The sequence below is a fragment of the Ochotona curzoniae genome, unplaced genomic scaffold (genome assembly GCF_017591425.1).
Source record: "Ochotona curzoniae isolate NIBS_2020 unplaced genomic scaffold, NIBS_Ocur_1.0 contig_2318, whole genome shotgun sequence".
Classification (NCBI taxonomy): domain Eukaryota; kingdom Metazoa; phylum Chordata; class Mammalia; order Lagomorpha; family Ochotonidae; genus Ochotona; species Ochotona curzoniae.
In genome coordinates, this window is record NW_024465419.1 from 12,220,131 (window position 1) to 12,238,383 (window position 18,253).

General features: G+C 41.9%; 1 protein-coding gene across 1 annotated transcript in view; it reads right to left on the reverse strand.

Annotated features, from left to right (window-relative positions):
- STK3 (serine/threonine kinase 3) overlaps window positions 1-18,253 on the reverse strand; it is a 274,727-nt gene that overhangs the window by 225,637 nt on the left and 30,837 nt on the right. The window contains exons 2-3 of the mRNA XM_040972635.1: window positions 13,535-13,615; window positions 8,436-8,564 (exon numbers count right to left, since the gene is read on the reverse strand). Of these exons, the coding sequence (XP_040828569.1) occupies window positions 8,436-8,564; window positions 13,535-13,615 (210 nt within the window). The remainder of the gene's footprint in view (window positions 1-8,435; window positions 8,565-13,534; window positions 13,616-18,253) is intronic.

An 18,253-nucleotide genomic window follows, 5' to 3' on the forward strand; every position in this document is an offset into this window, starting at 1 on the left:
AAACTGTGCCACATAATGCAATGTAAAACTGTGTCACATAAGGCAATGTAATTAATAAAACAAAAATTTTTAAAAAAGAAAATCCCTTAAATGATAATTTTCTCATTTAACACTTTGAAAAGTATTAAGGTGTTAACAGTGAGTTCAAGATTATGTTTACTGAAAAACACATAGTAAACATATTTTATCTTTCTATATATGTTGGCTTTTATCCAAAGTTCCTAGTTCATAACTCCCTCTCCAAGACAGGCCATACAACTAGAATTTCTTTTCCCCAAGCTGAGTCACAGAAATTCCAATATTCCCCTGCCTTGGAGTTACCAACTACCAAGAATTTCTCTGACTTACCTTATCTGAAGGAAGATGGTAAGGGTGTCCTACTTCAGCAGCAGTCCTACTCCATATCCAAGAGGAAGAAATGCTACACGCACAGGCCAGATTCTAAACAGACAGGCCTTCCTGGGATTCAGCACCAAGTCCACCAGCGTTATATGCTACCCTTTTTCTCCAATGACATTGAAAACTGTTGTTCATGCTTCAGTTCATGTTTATGCTCTGAAGTCTCCATAAAAATTCCCCAGAGACAGGCTTTGAAGAGCTTGAGAAGGGCTGAAGACATGGAGGTGCCTGGAGGGTGGCACATCTAGAGAGGGCATGGAAGTTCCACCATTTATCCACCATCCCTCACCCTACACATCTCCATGTCAATAACCTCTGTAATATTGTCTGCAATAAACCGGTAAACTTCAGTCTTTTCTCCCTGAGCTGAAAATCACTGAAACAAATCAATCAAACCTGAGAAGTGGATCATGGGAATCTCAATTTATGGTCAATCAAAAGTGAAACAAGTCGGGGCTTATAACCACCATCCAAAGGCCAAGAAGAGCAGGGGGTCTGATACCATTTTCACGTAGTTTCAGAACTGAACTGATTTAGAAAATATCCAGCTCTACGGATGGTGTGCCGCTGGTGGGGAGAATCCCCGCATGTTCTTGGGATCACAGAGGTGATCTATACCATGAGGGCATAGTAGCAAAAACTGAGTTTGGCTTGCTTTTTTCCTGCCAGACTAATAGTAAAGCAAACAACAGGATTGACAGCTTCTATGAAAATCAATGACTCTAACCTGGAGAAGCTGCCTTCTGTTTGCTTAAGAGCAAGTGAAGAAAACAATTAGAAAAAAAAAGATTCTAATAAAAATAATTTGTATGCAGAAGGCATTGGCCTACTAGTTGTCTGGCACATCCATATCCCATTTTGGAGTGCCTGCAAACAAGTCTGAGCGCCACTCCTGAGTCTAGCTTCCTGCTAATGCACACAGACGAAAGAGGAAGTGATGACTCAAGTAGCTGGCTTCCCTCTGCCCACATGGGAGGCACAGATGGAGTTCTCAACCCCATGCTTTGGCCTGGCCCAACCCCAGCTACTGAGGGCATCTGAGCAGAGAATATACAGGAGTGTCCTTCTCCTCCCTCATTCCTTCTCCAATAATTTTTTTAAATGAGTTTGTGGATCATTTTAACATACAATTGTATTAGTGCTCTACAAATTACCAGCAGATAATATATTTTTACAAAAGCAATATGAATATTCTATGAGAACTGCATTCTTCTCAAAGCAGCTTATTACTCTGGCCATCCCAAACTGGATAATCACTTACATGAGTCAATACAAGTTACCAAGCTCCATCATTAATTCCCCACTGTGATAACTTTCAAACTTTTTTTTACAGCATTAGAAAGTGTTGCGGGGCCTTACACAATGGTTCAGTGGTTAAATCCTTGCCTTGTACGGGCCAGGATCCCATATAGGTGCCAGTTTATGTCCCAGCTGTTCCACTCCCCATCCAGCTCCCTGCTTCTGGCCTAGAAAAGAAGTCTTGGGACCCTGCACCTGCATGGACGGCCCAGAACAAGCTCCTGGCTCCTAGCTTTGAATTAGCTGAGCTTTGGCCATTGTGGCCACTTGAGGAGTGAACCAGTGGATGGAAGATCTTTCTTTTGTATCTCCTCTCTGTAAATCTGCCTTTCCAATAAAAAATTTAGAAAATCTTAAAAAAAAATAGTGTTCAATGGAATCTCACACAACATGAGCAAACAGATAAGAGGAGAGGCTGCTCTGATACAGGCCAGGGAGGGCTTTGTAACATCTGATTAGGCCAGGCAGAAATGCTCTATCCCCTCATGGTTCACATCTCTGTCTCGCCCAGCAAACTCAAGTTGTCGTTCAAGACTCAATTTGGTATGCCTTCCCATGAAAGCATTCCTAATTCCCCAACTTGAGGGGGATTAAATATCTCTTCCAACACACATAGCTCCCCAGGTTACCAACACAGAGCTCTTATCAGATTCTACTGAAACAAAAGGCCCATCCGTCTGCCACTATCATCTGACTCAAGTCCATCTGAACCCTGAGCCTCATTCATTACTGCATCTATTTTGAACAGTCCAGGAAGGCTACTCATGGGTTTAAGTACTCCACATGTAATGTTTAAATGAATAACTGAATGAGTAATTGTGTTCCCCAAGACATAACAACAAGTTTCTCTCCCTGAGATGTGAAAAGGGCCTGGCACAATAGCTTAACAGCTAAATCCACACCTTGCATGCACAGGTACCCCATATGGGCGCTGGTTCGTATCATGGTTGTTCCACTTCCCTTCCAGCCAGGCCAGGGAAAGCAGTAGAAAATGGTCCAAAGTATTGGGACCCTGCAACCACATGGGGCACCTGGAAGAAGCTCCTGGCTCCTGGCTTTGGATTGGCTCAGCTATTGCCATGGCAGTCACTTGAAGAATGAATCAGCTGACAGGAGATATCTGTCTCTGTATATCTGCCTTTCCAATAAAAATAAAATCTTTTTATTATTTTATAATACAACCCCATAGGTTCTGGGACTTTCCTTACCTACTCCCCAATTCCTTCCCCCTACTGATTTCCCATATATCATTACAATAGTATATAGTCCTTCATAAGCAGTTATAAATTCATCATTCTACTGTTTAAGTGTATCCTGACATTGTGGGTACGGACAATGATAGACAGTCCAGCATCCTATTGTCAAGATATATTTAACAGTTTCATTGGGAGTCCATCTTTAATCTAGAAATAGAAACACATACATACTTTTACATCTGAATAGAATAGTCTTTATTACACAGTTACTATGCTTTCCCTTAAGCAAAAAGTCATAAAATAAAATCAACAACAGGAATAAAATTTTAAAAGTTACATTGTCATGAAGTTAAATAACATGCTACTGAATGACCAATCTGTCATTAAAGAAATGAAAATTTTAAAAAACCTTCTTGGAGAAAATGATGCTACTGTATGACCTGTGTATCAATGAAGAATTTAATAAAAGACTATTTTGAAGAAATGAAAATAAAAACAAAAATATCAAAATCAATGAGTTGCAGCAAAAACAGTATTGAAAGGGCTATCGATCTTATAAAATGCATCAAGATTGCCTTATACCAGAGAGAACATATAAAAAAAAGATGTGAGGAACTTCTTCTCTAGTGTACAAAGAGATTGAGCCAGGAGGGAAGGGGATTTTTACCATTTATGCCTGCCTTGCACCCACACAAATACTGTGGACCAGTTCTCACCCACTTGCTCATAACTGCCCTAACCTTGCAATAAGGAAGGTGGGTGAGGAATGCAGGCAGGAGGGTGGTTAAGGTAGGAAGCATCACTGGCCTTCTAAATCTGTATTATAAAATACAAGAAACGTGTTCACTTTTTCAGTAGTTACTTCAAAAAAAAAAGTGTTTCACTTTGAACTGTTGGAATCTTTTTTACAGACACAGATTCCTTCGACTGTGACCTTGAGGTTAGTACAGAGTTCCTTTTGCATCTCACTTATTAACTAGCTGTGTGATCTCAAGGAATTCAGACAAAGGCTCCAGATTGTATTTTTTTTTTTCAAAAATTTGTTTTTCTATTGGAAAGTCAGATCTATAGAGAGAAGGAGGTATAGAGAAAACTACTGCTTCACTCCCCAAGTGGCCACAATGACTAGAGCTGAGCAGATCTGAAATTAGAAGCTTCTTCTGGGTCTCCCACGCGGGTGCAGGGTCCCAAGGCTTTGGACCATCCTCAACTGCTTTCCCAGGACATAAGCAGGGAGTCAGATAGAAAGTGCAACAGCCAGGATACAAACCAGCACCCATATGGGATACTGGCAGACATGAGACGAGATCTCATTTTTAAATTTTTAAAAATGTTTTAGCACCAGAAGCCTTGCCCTCAATATTTTTTTTTGAAAGATATATTGTATGTATTTGAAAGGCACAGTTAGAGAACAGAAAGAGGGAGATACAGGGAAAGAGAGATTGCCCATCTGCTGGTTCACTCCCCAAATGGCCACAACGCGCAGGGCTGGACCAAACAGATGCTGGGAGCCAGAGACCTCTTCTGGGTTTCCCATGTGGATGACAGAGAGGCCCAAGGACTTGGGCCATGTGCTGGGAGCTGGATCAGAAGCAGAGTAGCCAGGACTCACACTGGCACTCATATGGGATGTTAGTTAGCATCACAGGTAGCAGCTTTACCTGTTGCACCACAATGCCAGTCCCCTTACAACATTTCAGAATGAGCCACAGACATCAAAAGATAAAACACAATGATGACATTTCTCATTTGGTTCAACTCTTTACTGAAGAAGAGTCCTAGACTGTCTCCTTAGAAGAATTCCATCTGAAAGGCAGGGAACTAGCTGACCTACAAAGGTCTAGTCTAACATTAACATTCCATGCCCCATCCACCCAACAAATACTTACAAAATGCCTGCTCTGTACCAGGTGCTAGACTAGACAGTGGAGAGTCAATAACAAAAACTATGGGTTCTTTCAAATATTTCTGCCAAAACACAGCATTCAACATGTTTAATATTTACTACATACAACAAGCCAAAAAATGTTAAATACTTCTAGTCTTTTATAGAGTGTAAAAAGCAAAAAAAATTTCCCCAAAGTGCTCACATCATTTTCTCTAACCAAAATTTCAATGAATGTCTTAAGTAGGAATTTATCCATTTACACTGCTACCTTCCAAATCATTTTAATGCCAATTCCTCAGTCACACATCCTGTATTTGCATTAGTAGTTACTGGCTGGGCCCGGCGCAGTGGCACAGTGGTTAAGGTCCTCGCCTTGCACACCCGGGATCCCATATGGGCACCGGTTCTATCCCTGCGGCCCCGCTTCCCATCCAGCTCCCTGCCTGTGGCCCAGGAAAGCAGTTGAGGACGGCCCAAAGCTTTGGGACCCTGCACCCGCGTGGGAGACCCAGAAGAGGCTCCTGGCTTAGGATCGGCATAGCATCGGCCGTTGTGCTCACTTGGGGAGTGAATCATCGGACGGAAGATCTTCCTCTCTGTCCCTCCTCTGTGTATATCCGCCTTTCCAATAAAAAAATAATAAAAATAAATCTTTAAAAAAAAAGTAGTTACTGGCTAAAACCCAGTATTTCTTTCACTATCTATTTCATTCTACAAAAATTTCAGACACACGACTAAATGTGCAAGGCATTCTGTTATAAAGTAGTACAGAAGCTCTATTCACATCTTCTTCCCTTTACATTCTTTTTAACAACATTTTTCATGACTTTCAAACACGACATTTTGCTATACATCAGTTTGTTTTTTAAAGATATATATATATTTGAAGGGCAGAGAGACAGAGAAAAGAGGAGTGATAACCCATTCGTATGTTTGCTCCCCAAATTCCTGTATCAGCAGGGGTTTGGCCAAGTCTCCAATCAAGTTGGTAGGAACCCAAAACATGAGTCATCACCTGCAGCCCCCTGGAGTTCACACTGGCAGGGAGCTGCAATGGATGGCAGAGCCACAGCTGATCCGGGCAAAACTGATCTGAGCTGCAGGCATCCCAAGCAGCATTTGTGAGAACTTGTTTGGAAGTTTTGGCAAGGGAACGCAGCTACTCGTATACCCTTGACTGAAGACCGGTCCTTCTCTAGCAGGGATGGTCGTCCTCTTAGACCTAGCACTCAGCTTCAGGAGGGACGCACATGGAGCGGTGAGGGAGGAAGGGGAAACCAGCCTAGCCAACCAGATCAACCCTGGCGATCAATGGGGTGACAGATGTTGCAGCCAGATCGCCCTCACATCCCCAAGCATCATTTGTATCATGGCACCGAATATCCACACTGCCTCTTGAATTCTTTACTTTTGATTCCCCTTAAAGTTTAGTGTAGCAAGAATAAGATTTCCCCAAAGTCTCCCAATCTAGAATGCTTTATCCTGCGCTCCTCATACACACTATATCCTATTCACTCATTCAACCAAAAGCATAGCACTAGTCACTGCAATGGGTGCTGGAAATAAAAATGTGATTCCCTCTCTCAAGGAATCAACAGAAAGGTACAGATAGCACAAACATTTCAGCAAACAAGTCTACAAGACTTAGTGTCATTAGAAATATTAAAAAAATAATCATCATCATCCTTAGCTTAATGCTAAAAGATGAAAGAAAGGCCAGCATTGTGACATAGCAGGTTAAGCCATCACTTAGGACCCCTACATTCCATATTGACACCAGTTCTCTTACTAATAGGGTCCAATGTCAGTGGGGTGACAGTGTATGTAGACTTCTCTAAATGACCACATGAGACAACTCTAAGACACAAACTGAGCATTGCTAGGGATGATCCTTCCTTTTTCCTTATGTTTGGAACAGAGGCACAGGCTAGGGAGGAAGCAGCCCTCTTGTACCCATGGGACAATAAGCATCAAGTCAAAAGTCATGTGCAAAGATTCAGAGTACAAAAAACCTGAAGCACAGTTATAATTATGTTGCTGTTGTACCAGCCCTATTTTCAGATCATTTTTTGAGGGTTTACTTACTTATTTACTTATTGTTTTTCATCTACTTGGCAGAGTGAAGGTGAGAGAGAAACTCATTCCCATCCACTATATCACTCTCCAAATACCTGCAACAGCCAAGGCTAGGCCATGCTGAAGGCAAGAACTCCATGTGGGTCTGCCATCATGGGTGGCATTAACCCATAACCATTAACTCATCATCCTCTGCTCCCCGGGACACATTAGCAAAAAACAGAATCATAAGAAGAGAAGCCTCAAGTCCAACTGGCACTCTGATATGGGATGCAGATAACCTGTTGCACCACATGCCCACTCCTCCTCCTTATAGCTTTGGTTGGGGGAAAAACAAGAAATCCTTCTTTAGTGAAGTTAGTTGTAGGCTAAATACAGTCCTCATTTATACACTTGACATCTCTTATAAAGATCAGGATATTTAACACTGCATATATGACCCTTCATGAGCAGCTCCGGTTACCTTCCCAACCTCATTTATGCCAAGCCTGTCCCATACTTCCCACTCCAATAACTCTAATCCCTGTCAAAACAGTACACATCAGTGGATTCTGTAACGTTCTGGATCTGGTTCATCACCCAATGGCTCCTGTGTTGAAATGTTTGATCTTTAGTGTAGCAGTGAGAGGTGAGAGATTTTTAGGCAGTGAAGCACAAGGGCCTTAGTTCACTGGGAACATGCCCCAAGAGAGACTGGGAGCCTGGTCTGACTTCCTGTCTTCTTTCTGTGACAGCTTGCTCCCATACCTGCACAGTGGTGACATATCTGCACAAGGTCCTCACCAGAAGCCAACTTCAAGGGACTGCAGGAACGTGGGCTTTTAACCTTCCCCAAACTGAGTTAAACAATCTTCCTTCCATTATGAAGTTAGCCTGCCTCAGGTATTTTGTAGCGTAATGAGAAGTTAACAGCTGCTTTTCACTTTGTATTTATAAAAGCAGCTGTTTTTTACTTTGTATTTATAATTTTCTTTACTATCTTTTTACCCCTCAATTTCTTCCCCAAATTAACTTCCTCAGCATTCCAGACTTCCCACCTTACCCAGTTGTGCAGCGTGCCCAACTTCTCACTGGCACTACATCACTCCAACACTATGGTAGCTATGCTATATTAGAGCTACTTGCTTATGCATCTATCTTCCCAGTTCTACCATCAGTCCCTCAAGAAGCAAAACTGTCATTCAGCTATTTGGTATTCTAAGATCCTGACATAATACCTTACCTTGTAGAGGTGCTCAGTAAATGTTTATATGGATGAATCATACACATTTACACAAAACATAACTTCTAATTAGTAGAAATTGTTATATAACAGATATCAAAGGACTCTAACACCAAAAAAATTACTTCAGTATTTCCTTCACATGTGCCTTTAGGTTATAACATAATGTTTAGTTTTGATGCAAAGAATTTTAAGTCCAAAAGGCCACACTACAAAGTTGTCCCTTACCTTCTTTAAAGGATTAGTCTTACTTTCAACATGATCTCACAAAATTAAACAGATGGCTAAAAAAAAATTATTTTTTATTAGCAAACTAATCAGTAACAGTAAACAAAGAAATGACTTTTCCCCATACCTGTCACACTGCTGCATTATGGAAATTTCTTTAATTATTTCCTGAAGGTCAGACTCCACAGGTACTTGTTTAATTGCAACAACTTGTCCAGATTCCTTATGAATTGCTTTAAATACACTTCCATAAGACCTAAAAAAAAAAAACACTTCCTGAGTATTATGTAGAAAGTCTACCAAGAGTTGTGTGTAGTCTTTTCTATTTCAAAATACCATGTAATTGGTAAAAAAAAAAAAATCAAAGTAAATAAATTAGAAAAGTTAATGAATTATAGTTTCACTACTTCCAATAAACTAAAAATCATCAGGGTAATACATATTAACTTAGTCTTTCACTTATGAATGAAATACTTATAATTTGTGAACTCAAATAAATGCAGCATTAAATAAGATGGGAACTAAAAGAATGAAAAGTAGACTAAAAACAGCCAAAGTCTCAAGTTAGCACAAAAGGCTGATGTCAAGCAAAATAATCCCCAGAACACCAACGCCTTTCCCTGTCCAGAGTTCTTAAGGTCAACTGGAACCCTCAGCTGGGCACAGCGTAACACCTGAGTGACAGAGCGGGGAATCTGCAGCTAGCTGGCTCCCCCTGAGTTACAGACCCCAGCTCTTCCAACGTTTCTTTCAGTATCTTCTCCTCAAGAGAAAGATCATACACTGGCAAGTAAATAAAACATGGAATTGCTCCGAATGGCTGCTTGCCCCACAATTATCTGCTACAGCCCCTAAAACTTGTCCAATGAAATAGTCATATCTTAAAAAGCAAAAACAATGAGGAAACCATTTCTTACTTTAACATGAATTAGAAAGCAAGGTTTTAAAAAACTACCATATATATTGAACCCTTATTATGAACCAGAAACTATGCTAGGTGTTTTACATGTATTAGCAAATCCAGCACTCTCAATGGTGAGGAAAAATACTAAGATTATCAACATAATACAAGAAAACTGAGATTAAGATACAAGTTCAAATTGCAAGCTCATTCTGATTCCAAAGAATGTGCTCTTCTCAGTATACTGTATCTACAGAAGAAGCCACTGGAAGGCATATGTTTCTTACACTAGGAATCTACGTAGAATCACTTTCAAATGTACAACCTTTCAATATGAGTAATAAAGTAGCCACTTCAACAACATGAATTCTATCTTATCCCCTATCACTTTGAGTTCTCTGAAGGAATTTAATCCAGTTTTCTACCCAAAGTCATCTTGGAGAGGAGCAGTGCCCTCTGTGTGTGTGGGTATGTGTGTGCGTGTGTGAATGTGCGTGTTTCCTTCTAAAGCCATGTGTACCTGCATGTTCCTTCAATGGCCAATACAGAATTCAGGGTCAGATTACCTACAAGGATCACCACCCACACCTGCACTGCAGAAGAGAAGCAAGGAAGCCCATTTCTTAGAATTCCTTTTCACAATTAAGAATTTTACAGTGCAAAGAACATGTATGAGAGTCATTATCACTCTGCGGGTGTGTTTATAACGCACGCACTGGCAGACATGAGAGGCACAGTAGCTTCTTGGTCAACTTCCGAGACAGTCAGCAGGAGTTCCTCACAGGTGCTTCGGGATTCCAGCACACTCCCAGAGCTTTGGAGAAACTCCACTTCAGCTGAGCTCTTCAGCGCGGGTTTGTCCCACTGTCAGCAGCAGCTGCTTCAATAACCTTTGTACCACTTGGCCTTCCACAACACATCTGAGCTCCTGAAACTCCTCATTCATTTTCAAGAGTATACAGAGTAGCTTTCTCTTTTCCTAACCAGACCCGCTTCAAATCTAGATTTTTGTAGAGGAGGTGGTTCTGAGGGAAAGAAACTTAAAGGTGAGAATCTTGAATTAGTTCTTTCCTAGGTTTGAAATCGGTAGAATAGCAGACAGGAACACTGATAGCCTGAAGTATTCAGGGGCCAATGAGTTACTTAAATTACCATCCCTAATTGTCTCAAGTCTAGACAGAGCTTCAGGAGACCAAGTGACTGCATTGAGAGAGTTTTTGGTGAACAGAGAGAGCAGGGAATACAGGATGGGCTGCTGCCTCTGTCAGTGCTGGAAAATTATACAGCCGATGTAACAATCTCAAGACTTCAAAGTTCAGCTCATCTTCTGAATGTCCCAGATGAACTTCTTCATTCTTTAATTTCTTACAGAGCTGAGACTTCTAAAAAAGCACTCACAATTGAATCCATACTAGCAGATTAATTTCTATTGCCAACTTAATTCACAGCATCACCAGATCTGCTAAGCTACACTGAAGGAATTCAACAGCAGAGCAAAATGCCCAGAGTTGTTACTGTGACATTTTTAATAGATTCTCACTAATCTCATTATCCAGAATGCCCAAATCCTAAAAGTTCCCCCTTATAGAAAAAGGAACCCAGAGAAAATTAGCATGACAATGCCTGAATACTCAGCTTTCTCCCTATCATTTTACCGCCATTTATTATTGCTTCCAGACTCACAGTTACACTCACATTCCCACGGACACCATGCTGACATCTGTGATTAGGCAAAAACTTTATTCGAGAATAGCTAGCTACTCTTTACAATTAAAACATGAAAAGGTTTTTGCCAATGCTTATCAGCAGAACCCTACAGAAAATGTGTAGGAATTGTGCCATGGTTTGGATATGTGTGTCCCAAAAATTCATAGGCTCAAAGTATGTTCTCCAGTGTGGCAGTGCAAGCAGATGGTTCAAAAAACACACCTTGCCCCTAAATCCCTCTAACTGTCTCACCATAGGAATTCTCCCTCTTAGAATCTGCTCCTGTCATGTTGTGAAGCAGCCAAGGCGAGGGTCAAATCAATGCAACTGCCCAATCCTGCACTTTCAGCCTCCAGAACTGTGAGGCAAATTTGCCTCTTTATACATCACCCAGCCTCAAGTACTTTGTTACAGCAACAAAAAATGAATGAATACAAATGGATTCCAAAATTTTTAGGAAGAAGGGTATTTATTGATATGAATTCAAACCTAGAAATACCAGACTCAGTGCACTGGCTCAGTCAACCACGACCCTTACAGTTTACTTACCTACTTAATTGAAACGTGGATGTAACAGTGGCCTGTGTTAACCGAGATGTCAAACAATCTTCAGTACACAAAGAAGGAAGGCAAACAAAGGCTCAAAAAAATAGAATATTAGAACGGATCTATATTCATGTGCCTTGCTTTGCCACTCCCTATGTTTACAGAGAAGGTCCAGAGGGCACTAGCATCAGAGAAAGCTCTACAACACAGGACATAGAACAGCAACAGACGATAGGATTCTAAGACAAGAGCAACAGCAACATGTATCAACCTGAGATAAGTAGATACGCTTTTTATTTTTATTTTTAAGATTTTAATAATTTTTATTGGAAAGGCAGATAAGATTTACAGAGAGAAGGAGAGACAGGGAGAAAATCTTTCACCCACTGGTTCGCCCCCTAAGTGGCACAATGGCCAGAGTGAGCTGATCTGAAGCCAGGAGCTTATGGGGCTCCCATACGCAGGTACAGGGTCCCAAGGTTTGGGGCCATCCTCTACTGCTTTCCCAGGCCACAGGCAGGGAGCTGGAACGGAAGTGGAACAGCTGAGACATGAACCAGTGCCCATATGGGATCCTAGCACTTACAAGGTGAGAATTCAGCCACTATGCTATCACACCAGGCCCAGTGGATATGGTTTTCATATTGAGAATCAAGGTAAAACTGAATTACAATTTTCTTTCTTGTGTATCTAAGGCTTGATATTGAAGTTTTCATGACTTCAGAGCCAGCACTGTTGTACAGCACGTTAAATTGCCACTTGTAATGTCTATATTCCATATCAGTACACTGGCTCAAGTCCTAGCTACTTGGCTTCCAAACCCACTCTCAGCTAATGCATCAGAAAAAGCAATAGATGATGCTTAGGCCTCTGCCACCTCTTTGAGAGATCAGGATAGAGTTTCTGGCTCCTGGTTTAGTCTGGCCTAGCCCCCAAATGTTATAGCCATTTGAGCAGTGAACCAGCAAGTGGAAGATGTCTTCTGTCTCTGCTTCTCCCTCTCTCTCTATCACACTTTAAAATAAATCTTTAAAAAATATTACAAAGGGGCCCGGCGCGGTGGCGCAACTGGTTAAAGGTCCTCGCCTTGCACGCCCGGGATCCCATATGGGCGCCGGTTCTAATCCCGGCAGCCCCGCTTCCCTTCCAGCTCCCTGCCTGTGGCCTGGGAAAGCAGTCGAGGACGGCCCAAAGCTTTGGGACCCTGCACCCGCGTGGGAGACCCGGAAGAGGCTCCTGGCTTAGGATCGGCATAGCATCGACCGTTGCGCTCACTTGGGGAGTGAATCATCAGACAGAAGATCTTCCTCTTTCTCTCTCCTCTCTCTGTATATCCGCCTTTCCAATGAAAAAATAATAAAAATAAATCTTTAAAAAAATATATTACAAAGTAAAACAAATTATGTTGGCTTTTTAATAACAACTACAATTATTTATCCTTTATAAAAATTGGATAAAATTTATCTGAGTGGGAAGGGGATAGTAGTACCATGATACAGCAGATAAAGCCACCTCCTGCAGCTCAAGCATCGCATATAGATGCCACTTCAAGCCCAGGCTGCTGCATTTCTGATCCTGCTCCCTGCTAGCGAGCCTGGAAAAGCAGCAGATGGCACAGGTGCTTGAGCCCAGATGAAGCTCCCATACCTTGCTCTGTTCAGATGAAATTTTTCTCTACCATTGTTCGGAAGCTGTGTCATTACTCCTCTGCCTATACATACTGGTTTTCTCATAGAGACATACTATTCACTCTTACTATTTTACCTCTTCCCAAGTAAGATGGGTCCTAAGTCCTGTAAAGATCTTCCATGCTTACTAGCTTACTATGAGAATGTCAGACGGAACAAAGTAAACCACCTGGAGATCATTTCAAACACTCCATCTCTTACTTTTCCCGAATGTACATGTCCTTCTTTGGAAAAAACACTATTACCAGCCCTAGCACAATATAATCTTCAATTTTCCATACTAACACCGAAATTTCATTACTGTAACTATTCAACTTGAACAAATATACTCTAGTTGAAAGATTAATCTCATACAGATTTTTGAATTATTTTATCATTACTTACCCTTCTCCAAGTTTCTCTAATACATCAAAAACTTCTTCAGGTTGCTTAGTCAAACTGTCTTCACTCAGCTTTTTCAGCTTACTGTTCAGAAATTTAAAAAAAAGAAAGATTTTAAGTCTCATAACAAGATTTCTGTTTTAAAAGGCAAAACGCCATGGGGGGAAGGTTGGGGGAGGGGTAAGGAGAATCCCAATGCCTACAACTGTGTCACATACGCAATGTAATAATAAAAAAAAAGGCAATATGTTCATATGACTCAAAAATAAAGCAATATGCAAAGCTATACAGTAAACAGGCTGCCCTCAACTCCTACTTCTCATGCACAGCATCACCTCTACACTTTATTACTCTCTATCTAAACCTTCACATAAACAAGTTCTTTTTACACACAAACATGAACATATTCTTAAATGTCAGCCATTCCCTTTGTAATACAGGACAGCATTTTGTACACACTCTTCTTTCTTTATACATGAATAATGCATAGCCCTATGTGGGAGTTTTTAGACCAGAGCAGAGTTACATTTTTTTATAGCTACATCCTACTCTATTATAGAGATGCAGCATATCTTACTTGCCCCATCTTTTACTTACCGATGTCTAGGTTAATTACTTAGATAATATTGTTACAACGAGTACCAATATAGATAAGTCGATTCACACACAGCTAATATATTTGTAGGGTAAATTCCAGAAGTGAAACTATGTCGAGGAAACACATACATAATACATGTGCATGCATACAAACATGAAAGCAATTGTAGTTTAAAACTTAGAAGAAATAGAAGTCATTATGTTCTTAGAATTACGTATCTAGGGGCTAGCATTGTGTCATGGCAAATAAAGCTACCACCTGCAATGCCAGTATTTCTTCCAGTATATCCTCCAATTCAGCATCCTACTAATGAAAAGCATAGAAGATGGCCCAAGCCCTTAGGCTCCAGTCACCCACACAGAAGACCTAGAAGAAGCTCCCAGCTTCTGGCTTCAGACAAGATGCATGTGGGAAGTGAATCAGTGAATGGAAGGCTAGGTTTTTGCCCCTACTGAGTCATGTGTGAGCTGTGTTTGGGTATGGACAAGCCTTAGCTGGGCTGAAACATCCAACAGTAAGAACCAGATTGGGTTGAAGGCCAGTCAAGAAAGGCCATTGTTCCTACTAGGACAGGAGGTGGACTGAGTAGGGCTGACTCGTGGACCCACCAATATGTGTGAAATCTGGCACTGGGAGAAGTTCTGATGGAGGAGCCTGGGCAACTCCTCTGGCAGGACACAGTCCCTGCAGGTAAGCGCAAAAAGCATGATAAGGAACAACTCAGGCCAGGCCATGGAAAGGTACCCACTGGCATACATTTGGCACAGGTCGGGGGCAGACCAGGCTGAACCAGTTCACATTTCCCGCTGGCGAATCCAAGCATTAGAACAGAGTGTGAGTCGGGCCAGGTTCAGTCGTGACACAAACCACTGCACATTATGGAATGCCAAGGTGAGTTGAGCCGTACCAGATGTGGCCTCAGATCCCAGCCAGCACACGTGAGAACCAGGGAGGGAGGGAACAACGCCAGCAGGGTTAATGTGAACTCCCCTGCTGGACAGCCACTCCCACTGGAGAGTGTGAGTTGGGATGGGGGCAGACAGACCAGGCAGGAAAACAATACCTATGGGCCTCATGAGCTGCATCAGGGAGGGGCCAGGTTGGGCTGATTGTTCCAACTAAAACAAGCAAAAATTAGGGTAGGTGAGGGTTGGTTGGGCTTTGCTGCAGCATCAGCTGGCAGAGGCTGGCGCTGGTGGCTAATCTGTCAAGTTAAACTCCAGAATCACCTGAAGAGTGCATGATCCAGGAGAGGCCTAGAAGGGAAATAGTGGGCTCCTCCCTCTTGGATTACCACTCCCATTGCAGAGCACAAAGACCAGGACATGGGCAGGAGTGTCTAGACATAGAGGTACCTACCAGCATGTGTATGGGCTGGATAGTGGAGCTAGTTAGGTTGAACTAGGCTTCAATGCCCATTGACATGTAGAAGAGCTGAATGGGATGTGGGACAGACTGAACTAGTCTGCTGTACATATTGGCAAGCATGGGAACCAGGGCAGTGGGCAGGCCTGGTGGGGGTTACTGTGGGTCACTCTGACTAGGCTGCAGTTCCCACTGGTTTAAGTGAAGGCTGAGTATGTGCTGGGCAGAATCAGGCTGAACTGCAACACCCATTGGTTCCAGTGGAAGATAGGGCTGCAGGCAGAACCAACCCAGCAATTGCAAACACCAGCTGATCGGGTCGATGGACTGTACCGGGCCCTGTACTTGCAAGTACACACAAGAATCTGCTCTGGGATCACCTCAGACCAAGTTTCTTTTGGGGTCTTCCCATTCGAACTGCTGGACTAAGAACCCTAACCATGAAGAGAAGTACAGGTTCCATGGTCTGACCATGGAGTGCAAGTGCCAGAGCCGAGCCTCTTAAATGGCTTAGATGGAGCAGTAGACAGCATATCCAGGTGCACATGGAGGATATGGCAGTCCTTCGAACCTGCAAGAGGACACCTGGTACTACAACAGAGAAAGAGGACAGAACAAATCAATCAACTACACTTGCCATGTGTTGGCAGTGAAAATCTGGGCAAACAGAGACTCTAAGGTGGACTGTGGCAACCAGTGGATCATGCAGTGACCTCACTGTGCTTGAAATGGTGGGATTGCAGCAATTCATAACTGCTGAACTATCAAAACCACTTCAGCAAGATCCTCAGAGGATGCCCCACATCAGGGACCTGGGATGGGTGGGAGACTGGGTGGGGCTGCTCCCTTTATCTCCCGCTTTACCACAGACACAGAAAAAAAAATGTGGAAATAGTCTCACCCACTTTCCTGTAGCCCTTGAACCTTTGTGCCCTAATGTAAAGATTGTCAAAAATAAAGAAAAAAAATGGAAAAAAAATACAATTATCACGTGATCCAGCAATCCCACTTCTGAATATATATCCAACACAATTCATGGCAAAATTTCCCTGAGATAAATGCACACAAATGTTGAGAACAGCATTACTCACATAGCCATCTGGTAGCAACAACTAACTAACACATGAATAAAGAACATATACGCATCAGGAAATACTATGAAGCCTATAGAAAAGAATCCAGTCACATGTTCAGGAAAATGAGCCAGACAAAAAAGTACAGTATGAAAGTTCATCCACACAAAGTATCTGAAATAGTCCAAACCAGTCATTGAAACAGAAAGTAAAAAGGTGACTGCTAACAGCTAAGAGATAAAGGGAGGAAAAATGAGTGTTTAGTGATACTACAATAGATATCACTATATAGAGTTCTACTTTCATAAGATGAAAAAGGTCCAGAGATGTGTTGCACCACAATGTGAATGTCCTTAAACACATCGAGGCCAGGGGATTGCTCAACTGGTCAATCCTCAGCCTTGCCGTACCAGTACCTCATATGGACACCAGCTCATGTTTCAGGTACTCCACCAAGCATCCAGCTCCCTGCTGTGGCCTTGGAAAGCAGTGGAGGATAGCCCAAAGCCTTGGAACCCTGCACCCACAGGGGAGATCTGGAAGAAGTTGCTGGTTCCTGGCTTCGGATTGGCTCAGCTGCAGACACTGCAGCCATCTGGGGAGTGAACCAACAGATGGAAGATCTTTCTCTTTGTCTCTCCTTCTCTCTGTAAATCTGCCTTTCCGATAAAGATTTCTAAAACAAAAATTAAATATATATTTGAAAATTAGATGGAGGTAGGCATCTGGCCTGGCAGTTAAGACATCTGTATTCCACACCTGATTACCTGGTTTCCAACCCAACTTTTGTTTTTGGCTCTAGGTTTCCTGCTAATGCAGACCCTAGGAGACAGTGGTGATGGCTCAAGTGACTGAGTTCCCACCAGCCACCTGAATTGGGTTCTCAGCTCCAGGTGTTGGCTCCTTGCCTGGCCCAGTAGGCTAGGGTCATTGCAGGCATTCAAGAAGTGAGTCAACAATGGTAGCTCACCATCTATGTGTCTTGCACACTATCCCACTTTCTCTCTCCTTCTCATATAAATAAAAACTTAAAAATGAAACAAAATTATTTTGATAAGTTGGATTTTTTTACTACAATTATTCTTAAAATAAAACTGACTAGGTAAACCAAACACAAGATCATCCTGTGAGGTTAATAACTGCACAGGAGAAGACATTTGGCATAGTAACTTAAGCCCACCCCCAGGAAACCCACATCCCCTCTCAGAATGCCTAGGTCTAAGTCCTAGCTACACTTCCAACTCTAGCTTCCTGTTAGAAGATGGCTTAAGTCCTTGAGTCCCTGTTGCCCACAAGAGACATGGATGAAATCCCATGCTCCTAGCTTTCAGCTATCCCAACTCTGGGTGATGTAGGCATTTAGGAAGTAAGCCAGCCAATGGAAGATTTATCTTTCTCTCTGCCCATCTCTGGCTCTGTGCCTTTAAAAAAATAATAATAATTAATGTTTTTAGAGTTCATGGAAAACCTCAAATTACCTTTAAAAGAAGCAAATGAATTAGTACAAGTAAATCAAAACACAAAGTAAGCCAAAAGAAAAGAGGTGAACAATAAAAGCATACTGCCACAAAGGTCTGAGATTAAGTAATTTGTTATTATTTGAAGATTTTTGATAGATATTGCAAAGCTCAAAATAATAAACAAAAAGTTTAGTTATTAAAACAATAGCAGAAATAGACAGAAAAA